This window comes from Adiantum capillus-veneris, chromosome 25, assembly GCF_014529385.1.
Source record: "Adiantum capillus-veneris isolate H3 chromosome 25, ASM1452938v2, whole genome shotgun sequence".
Classification (NCBI taxonomy): domain Eukaryota; kingdom Viridiplantae; phylum Streptophyta; class Polypodiopsida; order Polypodiales; family Pteridaceae; genus Adiantum; species Adiantum capillus-veneris.
Window position 1 is genome coordinate 110,808,618 of NC_140955.1, and position 12,747 is coordinate 110,821,364.

General features: G+C 47.5%; 1 protein-coding gene and 2 pseudogenes across 1 annotated transcript; all 3 read right to left on the reverse strand.

Moving 5' to 3' along the window:
- Window positions 1–547: 547 nt before the first annotated feature.
- Window positions 548–1,093, reverse strand: LOC147425471 (uncharacterized; annotated as a pseudogene).
- A 3,067-nt stretch (window positions 1,094–4,160) lies between these two features.
- LOC147425472 (uncharacterized) lies at window positions 4,161–6,276 on the reverse strand. The gene is made up of 2 exons (XM_086499495.1): window positions 4,324–6,276; window positions 4,161–4,208 (listed from the first exon to the last, which is right to left on the reverse strand). The coding sequence occupies exons 1-2, from the start codon at window positions 4,666–4,668 to the stop codon at window positions 4,161–4,163; spliced, it is 393 nt and encodes a 130-aa protein (XP_086355621.1). The 5' UTR covers window positions 4,669–6,276.
- A 300-nt stretch (window positions 6,277–6,576) lies between these two features.
- On the reverse strand, window positions 6,577–7,122 carry LOC147425473 (uncharacterized; annotated as a pseudogene).
- Between the last annotated feature and the right edge of the window lie 5,625 nt (window positions 7,123–12,747).

Below are 12,747 nucleotides of genomic sequence, written 5' to 3' on the forward strand. Positions count from 1 at the left end.
GTAGACCTACTACTGGGCACTAACGATGTTAGTGGGGATGTCATGGTATTTAGTTAATATTATGCATGATGAAGTTGATGGTTATATTGTCTTCTGGGTGACTACCATGGGCCTATACCTTGCACTTTCCTTTAATGGTGAATCTAGGCTTATCCTAGATTCATCAAGGTATAGTTTTTCAGTAGCATAGCTGACATGCAGACTTCACAAACTGAAGTTTTCGTCTTAAGTTATGACCAATTGATATTGTGCTAATTCTTTCCTTCCTTTGTGGTGCATATTGTTACGAGACCCTGAAGAGCGGCCCGTAAATGGAACTTAGGGGCCGCGCACGTTCGCCGATCCTTCACCTGAACACAAGTTAGCCGACTTCACAACAAGTTGAGCAAGTATTTCAAAGGGACGCGCGAGACAAGATTTGTAGAAACAAGCCCGTGACGGGCGCTTTGTATTGATTCAAAAGGTTGATTACAAAAGGGACGGAGGCCTCTCCAGCGCCTCTGAAGACTGGGTTAACCTAACTCCAACCTAGAATGGGTAGATGGTTTTATGGACGTGAGGACTGCCACCCCGGCTCCGGTTGAACAACCGGCCCCCTCTTAGCTACCCCGGCAGGATGCGCACGGTTCACCAAGAGTGGAGTACTACTCCCTTATAAGTCCTTTAATTCAGGGCGCTCAGGCAAACCACCCAAGCCCCATGGCCTTGAGGTAGAAATCCCTCTCAAGGAGTCACCGTCGGTCCCGTCCAGGAGCCGCGGTTCCAAAATCTGATCAAAATGCCGAAACGGCCCCGCGGTTGCGTCCCGGGCCGTTTTGGTCCACGGGACCCCCGGGGACCCGGCCACGGCCCAAGCGGGGCTCTTACTTGCATAGAGTCTTTCGGGGGCTCCCGGAGTCATGTTTTGTCCACAGGAGCGACGGGTCCACGAGTCGTCATATCGGCCCGCGGGGAGCATGGCCGCGGAGAGGGGCAATTCACCAAACGGGGCCTCGGTCCCGCTCAAGTGCCGTCCACGGTGAGAAGTTAGGTTAGCGGGAGTTAGGTTAGAAATGGGAACGTGGACCGCCGGGCCGCATGAGGGACAGCCCATGTGGGGGCGCTAGGGGCAAGGAGGGACCGCCGGCGCGCGTGGAAAAATTTCCCTCTCACGAGGATCCCAACATTCTCCCCCCCCTCAAGGAACTTGACGTCCTCGTCAAGATTGTAAAGCATCTGACCACATAGTGCATACATCGCATAATTGTCGCATAACGCATCTTTATTCTGCTGAAAAACTGAGCATAAGTGTGCTGACAAACTACTGCATCCTATACTACTGCTGTACATGGTTGTGGTCTTCTATGCCCTAGGCATGTGTTTGAGGTCCGGAATCCTGTAGTACCGAAGCAACAACTGCTTATCCATTGCAATGACTCTATCTTCTGGCACCCAAGTGCAATCTGACATTGGCCGCCCTCTCCACTTGACATAGAACTCTAGGTTGTTGCGCCTGAAACGGTGTTTGATGATAATTTCTGGCTCAAAGGGGTTTACTCCTTTGTCTAGTAGAGGTACATGGCGGCCGTATTTCCCATCAACCTGAAATCGTTTGAGTAGGCTGATGTGAAAAACATTGTGGATCTTGACGTTGGAAGGTAGCTCCAGCTTGTAGGAGACGTTGTTGAAATCTTGCAGTACCCGGTATGGACCATAGAAGCGGTGGTTGAATTTGGGTGTTAAGTTTTCGGGAAGGTTGATGTTCTGGGCACTCACCAGCACCAAGTCACCCTTCTGAAAGAACTCTGTTCGTGCTTTTTCGTTATGTCTGGCTACATACTTATCTTTGTACTTCATCAAGTGCTTTCTGGCTACATCCAAACGTTTCTGCCAAGCCGTCAAAAACTGCTCAGCATCCTGATCTTCTGCATGCATAGTGCCCGAAGCAAGTGCCATGGGCGTAATCACCTCTTTTCCTGTAGCTAGTTCAAATGGGGTGTATCCTGTCCCCGAGTGCACACTGCTATTGTACTGAAACTCAAGGACTTCCAGAAAGTCTGCCCAATCCTTTTGATCTGCTTGGACATAGCAACGGATGTAATCTTCGATGCCTTGATTGATTCGCTCGGTCTGCCCATCTGTTTGGGGGTGATAGGCCGAAGAAAACCTGAGCTGTGTGCCTAGGAGCTTGAATAACTCCCGCCACATGTCGCTTAAGAATCGCCCATCGCGATCCGAAACAATGGCCAGTGGAAGTCCGTGATTCTTGAAGACATGCTTGAAGAAAAGCCGCGCCGTCTGGTAGGCTGTAAGGGGCGGCTTTGCGGGAATGAAGTGCGCCTGCTTTGAAAAGTAGTCCACGATCACGAAGATGGTAGTGAATCCGTGGCTTTCGGGTAAGTCGACAATGAAGTCCATGCTTATCACATCCCAGGGGCGAGATGGTGTAGGCATAGACATCAAAAGCCCTGCCGGCTTTATTCGCTGTGCCTTGACTAGCTGGCATGTTGGGCAAGTTCTTACATATTCCACCACATCTTCCTGCATCTTTGGCCAGAAAAAGTGACGGCTTAACCTGTCAAAGGATCTCTTTTGCCCACCGTGTCCTGCAACTTTGCAGTCGTGGGTTTCCCAAAGCAGTTTTGCTTTGAGTGTAGGATCATCTGGTACATACACGCGGTTATGAGCATACCATAGCCCATCCCGCAGGTCGAATAGCCCCACGGAAGTCTTGCCTTGTCGCCAACTCTGCATCATCTGTAATACTGCGGGGTCTGTCTTACTGGCCTCGCGAATCTGATCCAATACTTCATCACTGCTTATTACGCTAACTGCATTAACCTCGGGCATGCGACTGAGAGCATCTGGCATTGCATTCTGCTTGCCCGGCTTGTGGATGGTTTCTATGTCATATTCTGCTAGCTGATCTTGCCACCGACTCTGTTTGTGAGAGAGCTTAGGTTGTGTCTGGAAATACTTCAGGGAAACATTATCTGTGTATACTTTAGTGTGCTTGTCCAATACGTAGTGACGCCATTGGTCAAGACAGTATACCACTGCATACATCTCCTGCTCGTGTGTAGCCCATCTCTTCTGTGGGTCTGTAAACTTCTTTGAAATGTAGGCTACTGGTCTTTCAGCTTGCATTAGTACCCCTCCCAGTGCGATGCGTGAGGCATCGGTGTGAATTTCGAATGGCTTGTCGAATTCTGGGAGCTTAAGTACCGGTAGGGAACACATTACTTGTTTGATGTGCTCAAAAGCTCGTTGGGCTTCATCTGTCCACTTGAACGCTAGCGAACCCTTGGTGGTGTCTGTTATGGGAGCCATGATCTTCGAAAAATCTTTGATGGACTTTCGGCAATACTGAGTGAAACCCACAAACTCGCGTACCTGTGTAACTATTCGGGGGGCAGGCCAGTTCACCACGGCCTCAATCTTTTTAGGATCCACGCGAATTCCATCTGCAGTGACCAAGAAGCCCAAGAATTCCACTTCCTGTACTGCGAAGACGCACTTTTCCAGTTTTGCGTACCACTTGCATTCTCTGAGTCTGCGGAGCACCTGGCGCACATGCTCTACGTGCTCTTCAAAAGTTTTGTTGTGGATTAGCAGGTCATCCAGGTACACAATGAGGAATTCATCCAGCATGTCGCCGAAATCTGTATCCATTCCAGCTGAGAAGGTAGCTACTCCATTGGTGAGGCCAAAGGGAAGCACTAGCCATTCGTGAGCTCCATACCGTGACCTGAAAGCTGTCTTGTGCACATCTTCATCCACGATCCGAATCTGGTGGTATCCTGATCGCAGATCGACCTTAGTGAAGTATTTTGCCCCTGCCAACCTGTCTGTTAGATCATCCATGTGCGGCAGAGGGTACCTGTTCCGGATGGTTATTTTATTCAGGGCTCTGTAGTCGACGCAGAGCCTGGATGAGCCGTCCTTCTTTGTGACAAAAAGCACCGGGGCCCCGTAAGGGGACTTGCTGGGCCTGATAAAACCTGCTTCAAGTAGTTCTCCTAGTTGCTTCTTCAGTTCTTGTAGTTGTGTGGCATCCATTCGATAGGGTGGACGGGCTGGCGGCGAATGGCCAGGCACTAGATCGATCTTGTGGTCCACTGCTCGCTTAGGTGGGAGCCCAGCTGGAAGCTGCGGCGGTACCACGTCCTTGAATTCTTCAATCACCTTGATGATGCGACTATCCCCGATAGTGCACTCTTCGTCTGAATCTGCTAGTGTTACTTTCATCACACAGCAGTGAACCTGGGCCCCTTGTTTGAGAGCCTTCTCTGCTTGCTTTGGTGAGATCCACATTGAGTCTGGGACTAGGTCATCCCAGCTAACTCGAGTCTTCCCTTTTTCCGTTTTCGTCGGCGTCGGTGTCTTAGTTTGAGCTGCGTTCACCTGCCCTCGGGCTTGAGGTGGCACGTAAGGTTGTGGTTTAGGCGGAGCTTTTTCTTGAGTAGTCTTGCGGGCAGGAGGCGTGTCCATAGGTCGGATGATCGGGACAATCACCCCCTTACCATTCATGTCCAGCATCAGTTGATTCATGCCCTTGGCATACAACCCCATCACGTAGGAGTCATACCAGGCCAGGCCAAACATCATGTCGTAGGAATCCATGGGTACGACGATGAAGTCCACTTTGGCTCGCCATTCACCTACTTGGACCGCCACGTCGTAAGCCATCGCGGTGTTCGAGTCTTCGCCTTGTACAAAGCCCACTGAGATGCTTCATCCTCCTCCGGGCTTGCAGGTCTTTACTCCCAAGCGTTTGGCACATGATGGTGAGATGAAGTTGTGACTCGCTCCCGAGTCGAGCATCGCCAATTGTGACTGCCCGTTGATCACCGTCTTGACATACATATTTGGGATCGGTTTGATACGAGCTGCTAGGCAGTGTAGAGAAGCTTTGATGGCTCCTACACGGACCGTCCCTTCGGTAGACTCTTTGTTTCCACTTTCAGACTCTTGCTCCGTGATCTCAGTGATCTGCACTTGTGAAGATCCTGTCCTGTCAGCGTTGGTCTCATTGGCCCAAGCGGAGTGAGCTCGAGACTGAGAGCTAGTTTTGTGACAATCATTATCCCAGTGAGGACCCCCACACTTACGGCATGGGCGGGAAGGATTCGCCCTCCAAGGCAGCGTCCGTTGAGGGGCCCCTCCAGGCTGGTTCACCGAGAAGTTCCTACTACTCGACGAGCCGCTGTAGCTGCTTGGCGCATTATTGCGAAAGTTCCCGTACAGTCGGGGCTGGTTTGACAAGCTGCCTGCGGGCTCACTCCTTTGGGGCCCAGCTGAAGACTGATTTTTGTTCGAGTTGGAAGGGGTATTCCCACTTCCCCCAGACTTTGTGTTGGTGGCCCCCTTTCGGCGCAAGTCGGAGTCCACTAGCCTTTCTGCCATGGCCAGCGCTGCCATGTAGTCGACCGGATTCTGCTTTTCGATCTCCCTACGGGCCCAGTCTTTGAGCCCATAGAGGAAACCATGGAGTCTCACTCTCTCCCAAGTCATCTGTTCCACTTTCAGCATGGACTGCCTGTATTTGGACACATACTCCTGCAGCTTGCTTTCGCCTTGGGTGATGGCCCTCCATTCGTCTAAGTGTCTGAAGTCTTCATTCTTCGGAACGAAGTAGTCCCGCATCTCAGCCTTGAGGCGGGTCCATGACATGTAGGGGTTTTTCCTCTCTTCTAGGAGGAACCAACTGTAAGCGTCCTCTGCTAAGAAATGAGACACCACGGATGTCCATAAATGTTCTTCCATTTTGCTTGTGCGGTAGAAACTCTCCGTGTCGCGGATCCATTTCTCCAGTATCATTGAGTCCCGTTGGCCCGAGTAGGGAGTGGGTTTGATAGGCTTGAAACTCCCCATCCCATCACTCCCACTCGCGGGAGCTCCCGACGTGCTTGCCGGCCCTTTTCCTTTGTCTGCTGTGGCATTCTGAGCATTCAGCAGACTTACCTGTACGAGCTGTTGAACCAGCGCGGCTTGAGACTCTAGTATAGCCTCCCACCTTTCCATTTTGTCATTGCAGGGAGGGTCGTTCCTCTCCCCATGGAACGAGTCTCCATCCGCGTGACTCATTTTGTTGGGTGACGAAGGCGCGGACTCAAACTCTGGCCCGGCTTCGCTGATAGGGTCTAGGCGTTGTAGTCTCCCTTGAGAACGTATCCACCTGGAATACTCCCAAGAGTCAATTACACCGTCCGCTGCGATTTCTTCTAATCTTGCGGCGGGTAGGGGAGTGCTGTTGGAGTCACTTTCGGCGGGTCTTTGTCCCCCTCTGTTAGGCATAGACCAGCTTTGAATTTCTAGCTCTGATACCAAGTGTTACGGGACCCTGAAGAGCGGCCCGTAAATGGAACTTAGGGGCCGCGCGCGTTCGCCGATCCTTCACCTGAACACAAGTTAGCCGACTTCACAACAAGTCGAGCAAGTATTTCAAAGGGACGCGCGAGACAAGATTTGTAGAAACAAGCCCGTGACGGGCGCTTTGTATTGATTCAAAAGGTTGATTACAAAAGGGACGGAGGCCTCTCCAGCGCCTCTGAAGACTGGGTTAACCTAACTCCAACCTAGAATGGGTAGATGGTTTTATGGACGTGAGGACTGCCACCCCGGCTCCGGTTGAACAACCGGCCCCCTCTTAGCTACCCCGGCAGGATGCGCACGGTTCACCAAGAGTGGAGTACTACTCCCTTATAAGTCCTTTAATTCGGGGCGCTCAGGCAAACCACCCAAGCCCCATGGCCTTGAGGTAGAAATCCCTCTCAAGGAGTCACCGTCGGTCCCGTCCAGGAGCCGCTGTTCCAAAATCTGATCAAAATGCCGAAACGGCCCCGCGGTTGCGTCCCGGGCCGTTTTGGTCCACGGGACCCCCAGGGACCCGGCCACGGCCCAAGCGGGGCTCTTACTTGCATAGAGTCTTTCGGGGGCTCCCGGAGTCATGTTTTGTCCACAGGAGCGACGGGTCCACGAGTCGTCATATCGGCCCGCGGGGAGCATGGCCGCGGAGAGGGGCAATTCACCAAACGGGGCCTCGGTCCCCCTCAAGTGCCGTCCACGGTGAGAAGTTAGGTTAGCGGGAGTTAGGTTAGAAATGGGAACGTGGACCGCCGGGCCGCATGAGGGACAGCCCATGTGGGGGCGCTAGGGGCAAGGAGGGACCGCCGGCGCGCGTGGAAAAAGTTCCCTCTCACGAGGATCCCAACACATATGCCCTATCAACTACCTCATCTTTGTGCTAATTTTTCCAATGTAATGCTTCTTCCATTGCTATGCTTCATTACGGTTGAGCCTGCCCTTGATCTCTGGTGTCATGATAGAAAATCAATGCGTTGAACTTTGTGTTGATTTGTACTCATGTTTGTGCATGTGTGGTGTGTGTTGTGTTGTGTTTGGGAGCATGTGTTTGTACCTAGTTCTACACCCAATATTGGGCACTAACGACGTTAGTGGGGATGTCGTGGAATTTAGTCAATGCTATGCATTATGGAGCTGATGGTTATAATCTTTTGTGGGTGGCTACCATGGGTCTACTTCTTGCACTTTCCTTCAAGGGCGAATCAAGGCTTACCGAATCAAGGCTTATCCTAGGTATATATAAATTTAAACTATACATTTTGCAAGAAACGTGGAAAGGCAAGTCTTCAAGATTTCGATGTGATTTTATAAATTGAACAAAAATATGAAAAAAATTGTTTCAAGTATATTGATATTTTTTTATGTCATTTTATTTTATAGTCAAATAAAGACGATAATTTCAAAGAAAACTAATTATGCTTGTTAAAAAGTAGAATAACCATTTTTTGCTTTGGAAAAAAATGAAGGCAAGCGTGAAGGATATTCTCAGCCTAGAATAAGTTAAAGCTAGACAAAATTAATTCCAAAAAAAGAAGGAATAGGCCATATTCAAAGGAATGGATCAGAAACCTAACATTGTCCATACCATATTCCAAGAGAGCCTACGTAGGTCAAGACTAAACAAGTTAAGCATCGGATTTAGAGACAAAACTCCAAATAAATTAGCTACAATATCTCTAGACACGTTTCCAAGACATCTTTATAAGCTTAAAAGCTTGTAGACATCTTGTTACTGATATATTTTATTACTCCTCAAAATACAGCTTATTACAATATATGCAAACATCTGGCATAATTGTGGCAAGACAAATGTTGGCAATGTCTTACCACAATTATGCCAAATGTTTGCATTTATTTTAATAAGCTGGCATACCACCGTTTTGTCTCCACAAGGCTCCCACAAGAATCTGCATAGATTCTTAGCAAAAGAAATGAGAAAAAGATTAGAGGGACATACTGCCAACATTTGGCAAATCGAGTGGGTGGTTGTTACCCCCAAACACTTTGAAGCAACTCTCTTGACAAAATATAGTTAAAAAATAGTTTACTAAAACAACAAGACAATTCTACATTTGGCTCATGCACTGCTTCACCTTGCACAATATGCCAAGAGCTCTCTCCGTCTACGATTGAAATATCTCTCCTAACATTGCCAATATGGTGTTTTCTTTCTTTGTAATGAGCAATTGCTCTTTGCAAACAAGGAGTCTTTTAGAAATATTATGTCTCTCTTTTCTTAGCACTTTTTGTACATTTATGTGCATGTAATGTTGTTTTATTTGGTATCGGCTCACTAGGGGCCCCAATCTCAAAAAAATAAAAATTCTTTCAAAATATTTCAAATGCATAAGTGAAGGGTAGGTATAGAAAACAAAAAGCCCCATGAAAATGAAAAGTCCATTAAAATGGAAAGTCAAAAGACATTTCATCTCCATACAAAAGAAGTTGTCGAGTGCGTTCCTTCTCCATTACCTTTCTTTTAGCACTTCCTTCTCTTTAGAATTTCCTTGCACTATGTAGGTAGAGTTTCCTTGCACTATGTAAGGTCTTGAAATCGTATCACTAGGACTCCTCTATGTCAGGACAAGGGTCCTGTACCCTAAGAACTAGGATAGTCATGGACTACGGTCAAGGGTCGGGCTAGGCAGTATGGACAGGGGATCCGTCTAGGGCAAAGGGCTAGGAGCCCGCCTATATAAAGGGAGGTTGGGAGGAGGATCTCAGGTCTAGTTTCCCTAGTTCTTACACTGGTATCAGAGCTTAGGAGTCTCTCTTCCACTCTCTCTCTAGGCGTGGTCACTTTAGGTCCCTAAAAGCAAGGTCTTTAGGTGAGAACCGTGGCTTTTCTGAGGCTTTTTCAAAAATAGCCTTTTTCCTTGCCAATTCGGGCAGTCTTTCCCGTTTTGGAACCGGGTGTGTGGTGCATGCTTTTGCGAGGAGTTTGGCTTGAAGGCAACACCATGGGGAGGTAGGAGGGTTGCCAAGAGCTCGCGGCCGTAGCAAGCCATACCATCAACTTCTTCTTCCTCGCGTTGAGCAGCACGCTGCCTCTGTGTTTTTTTGCTTCAAAATTCGCCAATTTCACATCGAAAGGCCTTTTGGCCATTAGCTTTAAGCCTTGGCCATTGGTAGTGGCCTTTCCCACAAGCAAGGAGGAAATTCACTGCAGCCCAAGCAAGGCGAAGCAAACACTCGGCTTTCCATATTGTCTCACGAAGTCCGACTACGCTCAAAAATTGCAAGAAATTCCTGAACCTGCATATTTTTCCGATTGCAACGAATTCAAGTGGCGTTCAAGCAACATCATAGCCGAAGCTTTCAAAAATTGAGCTTCTTTTCAAAGGCGACGCTTCAACCATCTACACTGCACGCGTTCAGTCGTCTTTTGAACCACGGGCAATAGTGCGGAGATCGATTTTTACGCCGCCGGTGCAAATTCTTGTTTATTCGACGGTTAAGTGCTACGACGCGCAAAGGGGAGTTCGCTATACTTGGCAAGTGCTACCAAAATCAGTAATTTTTTTCTGAGTACTTCTTTCACTGCACTGTGTAGCCATGGATTCGGATATCAACATGACATTCGATTTTGAGCAAAGTACTCCCGATCCTACCAATGACGGCTCGCGGCCGGCAGATCCTCTCAAGGAGAGTACCCGCGACGCCACGACAGGAGAAGATACTTATGAATTGCTCGATATTCAAGAATTTCATGCACTTCAGACACGAATGACAGTCATGGATGAAAATTTTAAGGCTTTAAATGAAAATGTTACTAAACTTTCCACATTAGTCATTCAATTGATGCAACAGCAGACTAAGAGTACTGCTGACACCCACATGCATGAGCACGTTGGAGCACAAGGACGAGGCCCAATTAATGAAACACTGCATACTCTCACTACCAAAGAGGTAGATGATTTGTTGAAGAATTTTAAACCACCAGTTTTCAAGGGCGAAGACCAGGACCGCAATAAGGATGCAATGAACATCTTTCTCAGTAAATGGGATGGAATTCACGCCTTACAGCGTACTCCGGATGCAGTAAGAGCTCTGCAAACGAGTTTAACCCTGGAAGGCAAGGCCTACAAATGGTGGAAGGCAAGGCCTACAAATGGTGGATGTCTCTCAAGGAGAAGAAAATCATACCACAGAGTTGGGCAGCCTTTGAATCAATGTTTAGCAAGGAATTTTTGCCTACGAACGAGGCCGATCGGAATTGGACTGCTTGGGACACGTGTTCCATGCGCCAATATCCATCACTCCTTGATTATATCTCTCACTATAGTGACGTCATCCTCAAGTTGGAAGGCTTGGATACCTTTCTATAAGTACGAGGGTTCATACGAGGTCTGACTCCAAAACTTAAGCCTGATGATAAGAAAACACATAACAGTAATGTGCCTGCTAGTGCACATAGTAGTACACGCACTCAGTACGGGCACAATAAACAAAAATTTATAGTTGCTAATTCAGATGCGTCTAAAAAACCCAAGGGGTCCAGGGATCCTCTCTCTCCTGAGGATTTTGATAAGGCCAAGAAAGAGAAGCTATGTTTTCAATGCTTAGGAAGAGGCCATGGCAAAAAGGATTGTCCCAAGGGAAAATCTGTTGCCCAAGGGAAGGAGAAAGCAGTGCACACGGTGCAACTACTGCCTCTCGAGTCTTCCTCAAAGTTCTCTACAGTGGAAATAACACACAATGAGGTGGTGCATGAATGCTGTCTCACAGCTTCCATGTGGCAACAAACCTTTGGACCACATGAGTTAGTACGTATGCACGGATATCTGCAAGGGCACAAGGTGCGCATCTTGCTAGATGACTACACACAATTTCATCAATTATGGATTGGTGAAAAAGCTCAAACTGCCTCAAACTCTGAGTACCCACTGCTACAAGGTAGCAATGATGAATGGACATAATAGTGAAATATGGGATACTCAATGCCAAGCTGTTCCATTGGAAGTACAGGGGTACTCTACTTGTTTGGATTTTCAAGTTATGAACATGGAAAGGGCTGATGTGGTTCTTGGTAGGGAGTGGTTGCATAGCCTAGGACCATCACTGAAGCGTAGCACAACAGTTTGATGTTTGATTTCCATGGCACACATGTGTTGTTGTTAGGAGAAAAGGATATACCATCATCACCATTGATTTGTATTGTCGAGCTTATGCAGCTCGTTTCTGATAATGAAATAGAACAGGTTTTCTTGTGTTACTTACTGTCTCATTTTCTTTCTAACATTGAGTCTATTGAACATTCCTCAACGCCTCATGCTTCTCTCCTCTATTCCACCAATTTCTAATTCTACACAAGCAAACGTTCCTAATCAATTACAAAAATTGTTAAAGGAATTTCAAGATGTCTTTCCTAATGATTTGCCATCAGGTTTACCGCTGACACACTCAGTGCAACATGGCATTGACGTGGCTGCAGGCTGTAAACTTGTTAGTAAACCACCTTACCATATGAGTTACTCAGAGGCTGCTGAGGTGGAACGTCAGCTTGTTGACTACCTTAGCAGAGGGTTTATACAACCTAGTTCTTCACCATGGGCTTCGCCTCTCCTTTTGGTGAAGAAAAAGGACGGCAGTATGCGCATGTGCGTAGACTACTGGGGTTTAAATGCGGTTACAGTTAAGAACAAATACCCATTGCCAAGGGTAGATGAGTTATTTGATAAGCTAACTCATGCTCGCATTTTTACAAAAATCAACTTGCGGCCAGGATATCACCAAGTCCGTATTCGGCATGCCGATATACCTAAGACTGCATTCCGAACACGGTTTGGACATTACGAGTTTTTGGTTATGCCCTTTGGGTTAACCAATGCGCCCGCGACATTCATGACACTAATGGATAGTGTCTTGAAACCATATTTGGGCAAATTTGTCATTGTGTTCCTCGATGCCATTTAGTTTATAGTGCTTCTGAAGAAGAGCACTTACAACATCTCAGGCAGGTGTTTGAGTTGTTACATGCAAACAAGTTATATGCCAAGGAATCTAAATGTGATTTTCTCAAGGAGGAAATTCATTATTTAGGGCATGTTATTTCAGCTAATGGCCTATACATGGATCAATCCAAAGTGGATACCATCCGGAAATGGCCACCTCCTAAAAATCTGGAAGAATTACATATCTTTTTAGGCTTTGCAGGTTTTTACCGAAGGTTCATTAAAAACTATGCTCACATTGTTGTACCTATGACGGACCAACTAAAAGGCAAAGGTAAGGCTTTTCAGTGGGGTTCCGCTCAACAGCACAGCTTTGGAACACTCAAAGACGCATTAGCTACAGCTCCTATACTAGCTATTGTAGATCCTTTGAAACCATTTTGTTTTGGAAACGGATGCCAGTGATCGTACTATTAGAGCAGTCCTGTACAAGACGGACGGCCAATTG

Coding starts and splice junctions, on each gene's coding strand:
- LOC147425472 (XM_086499495.1), bottom strand. CDS start 4,668: ATGGCTTACGACGTGGCGGTCCAAGTAGGTGAATGGCGAGCCAAAGTG. Junction 4,209..4,323: donor CGGAAAAAGGGAAGACTCGA/GTTAGCTGGGAT, acceptor TAACACTAGCAG/ATTCAGACGAAGAGTGCACT.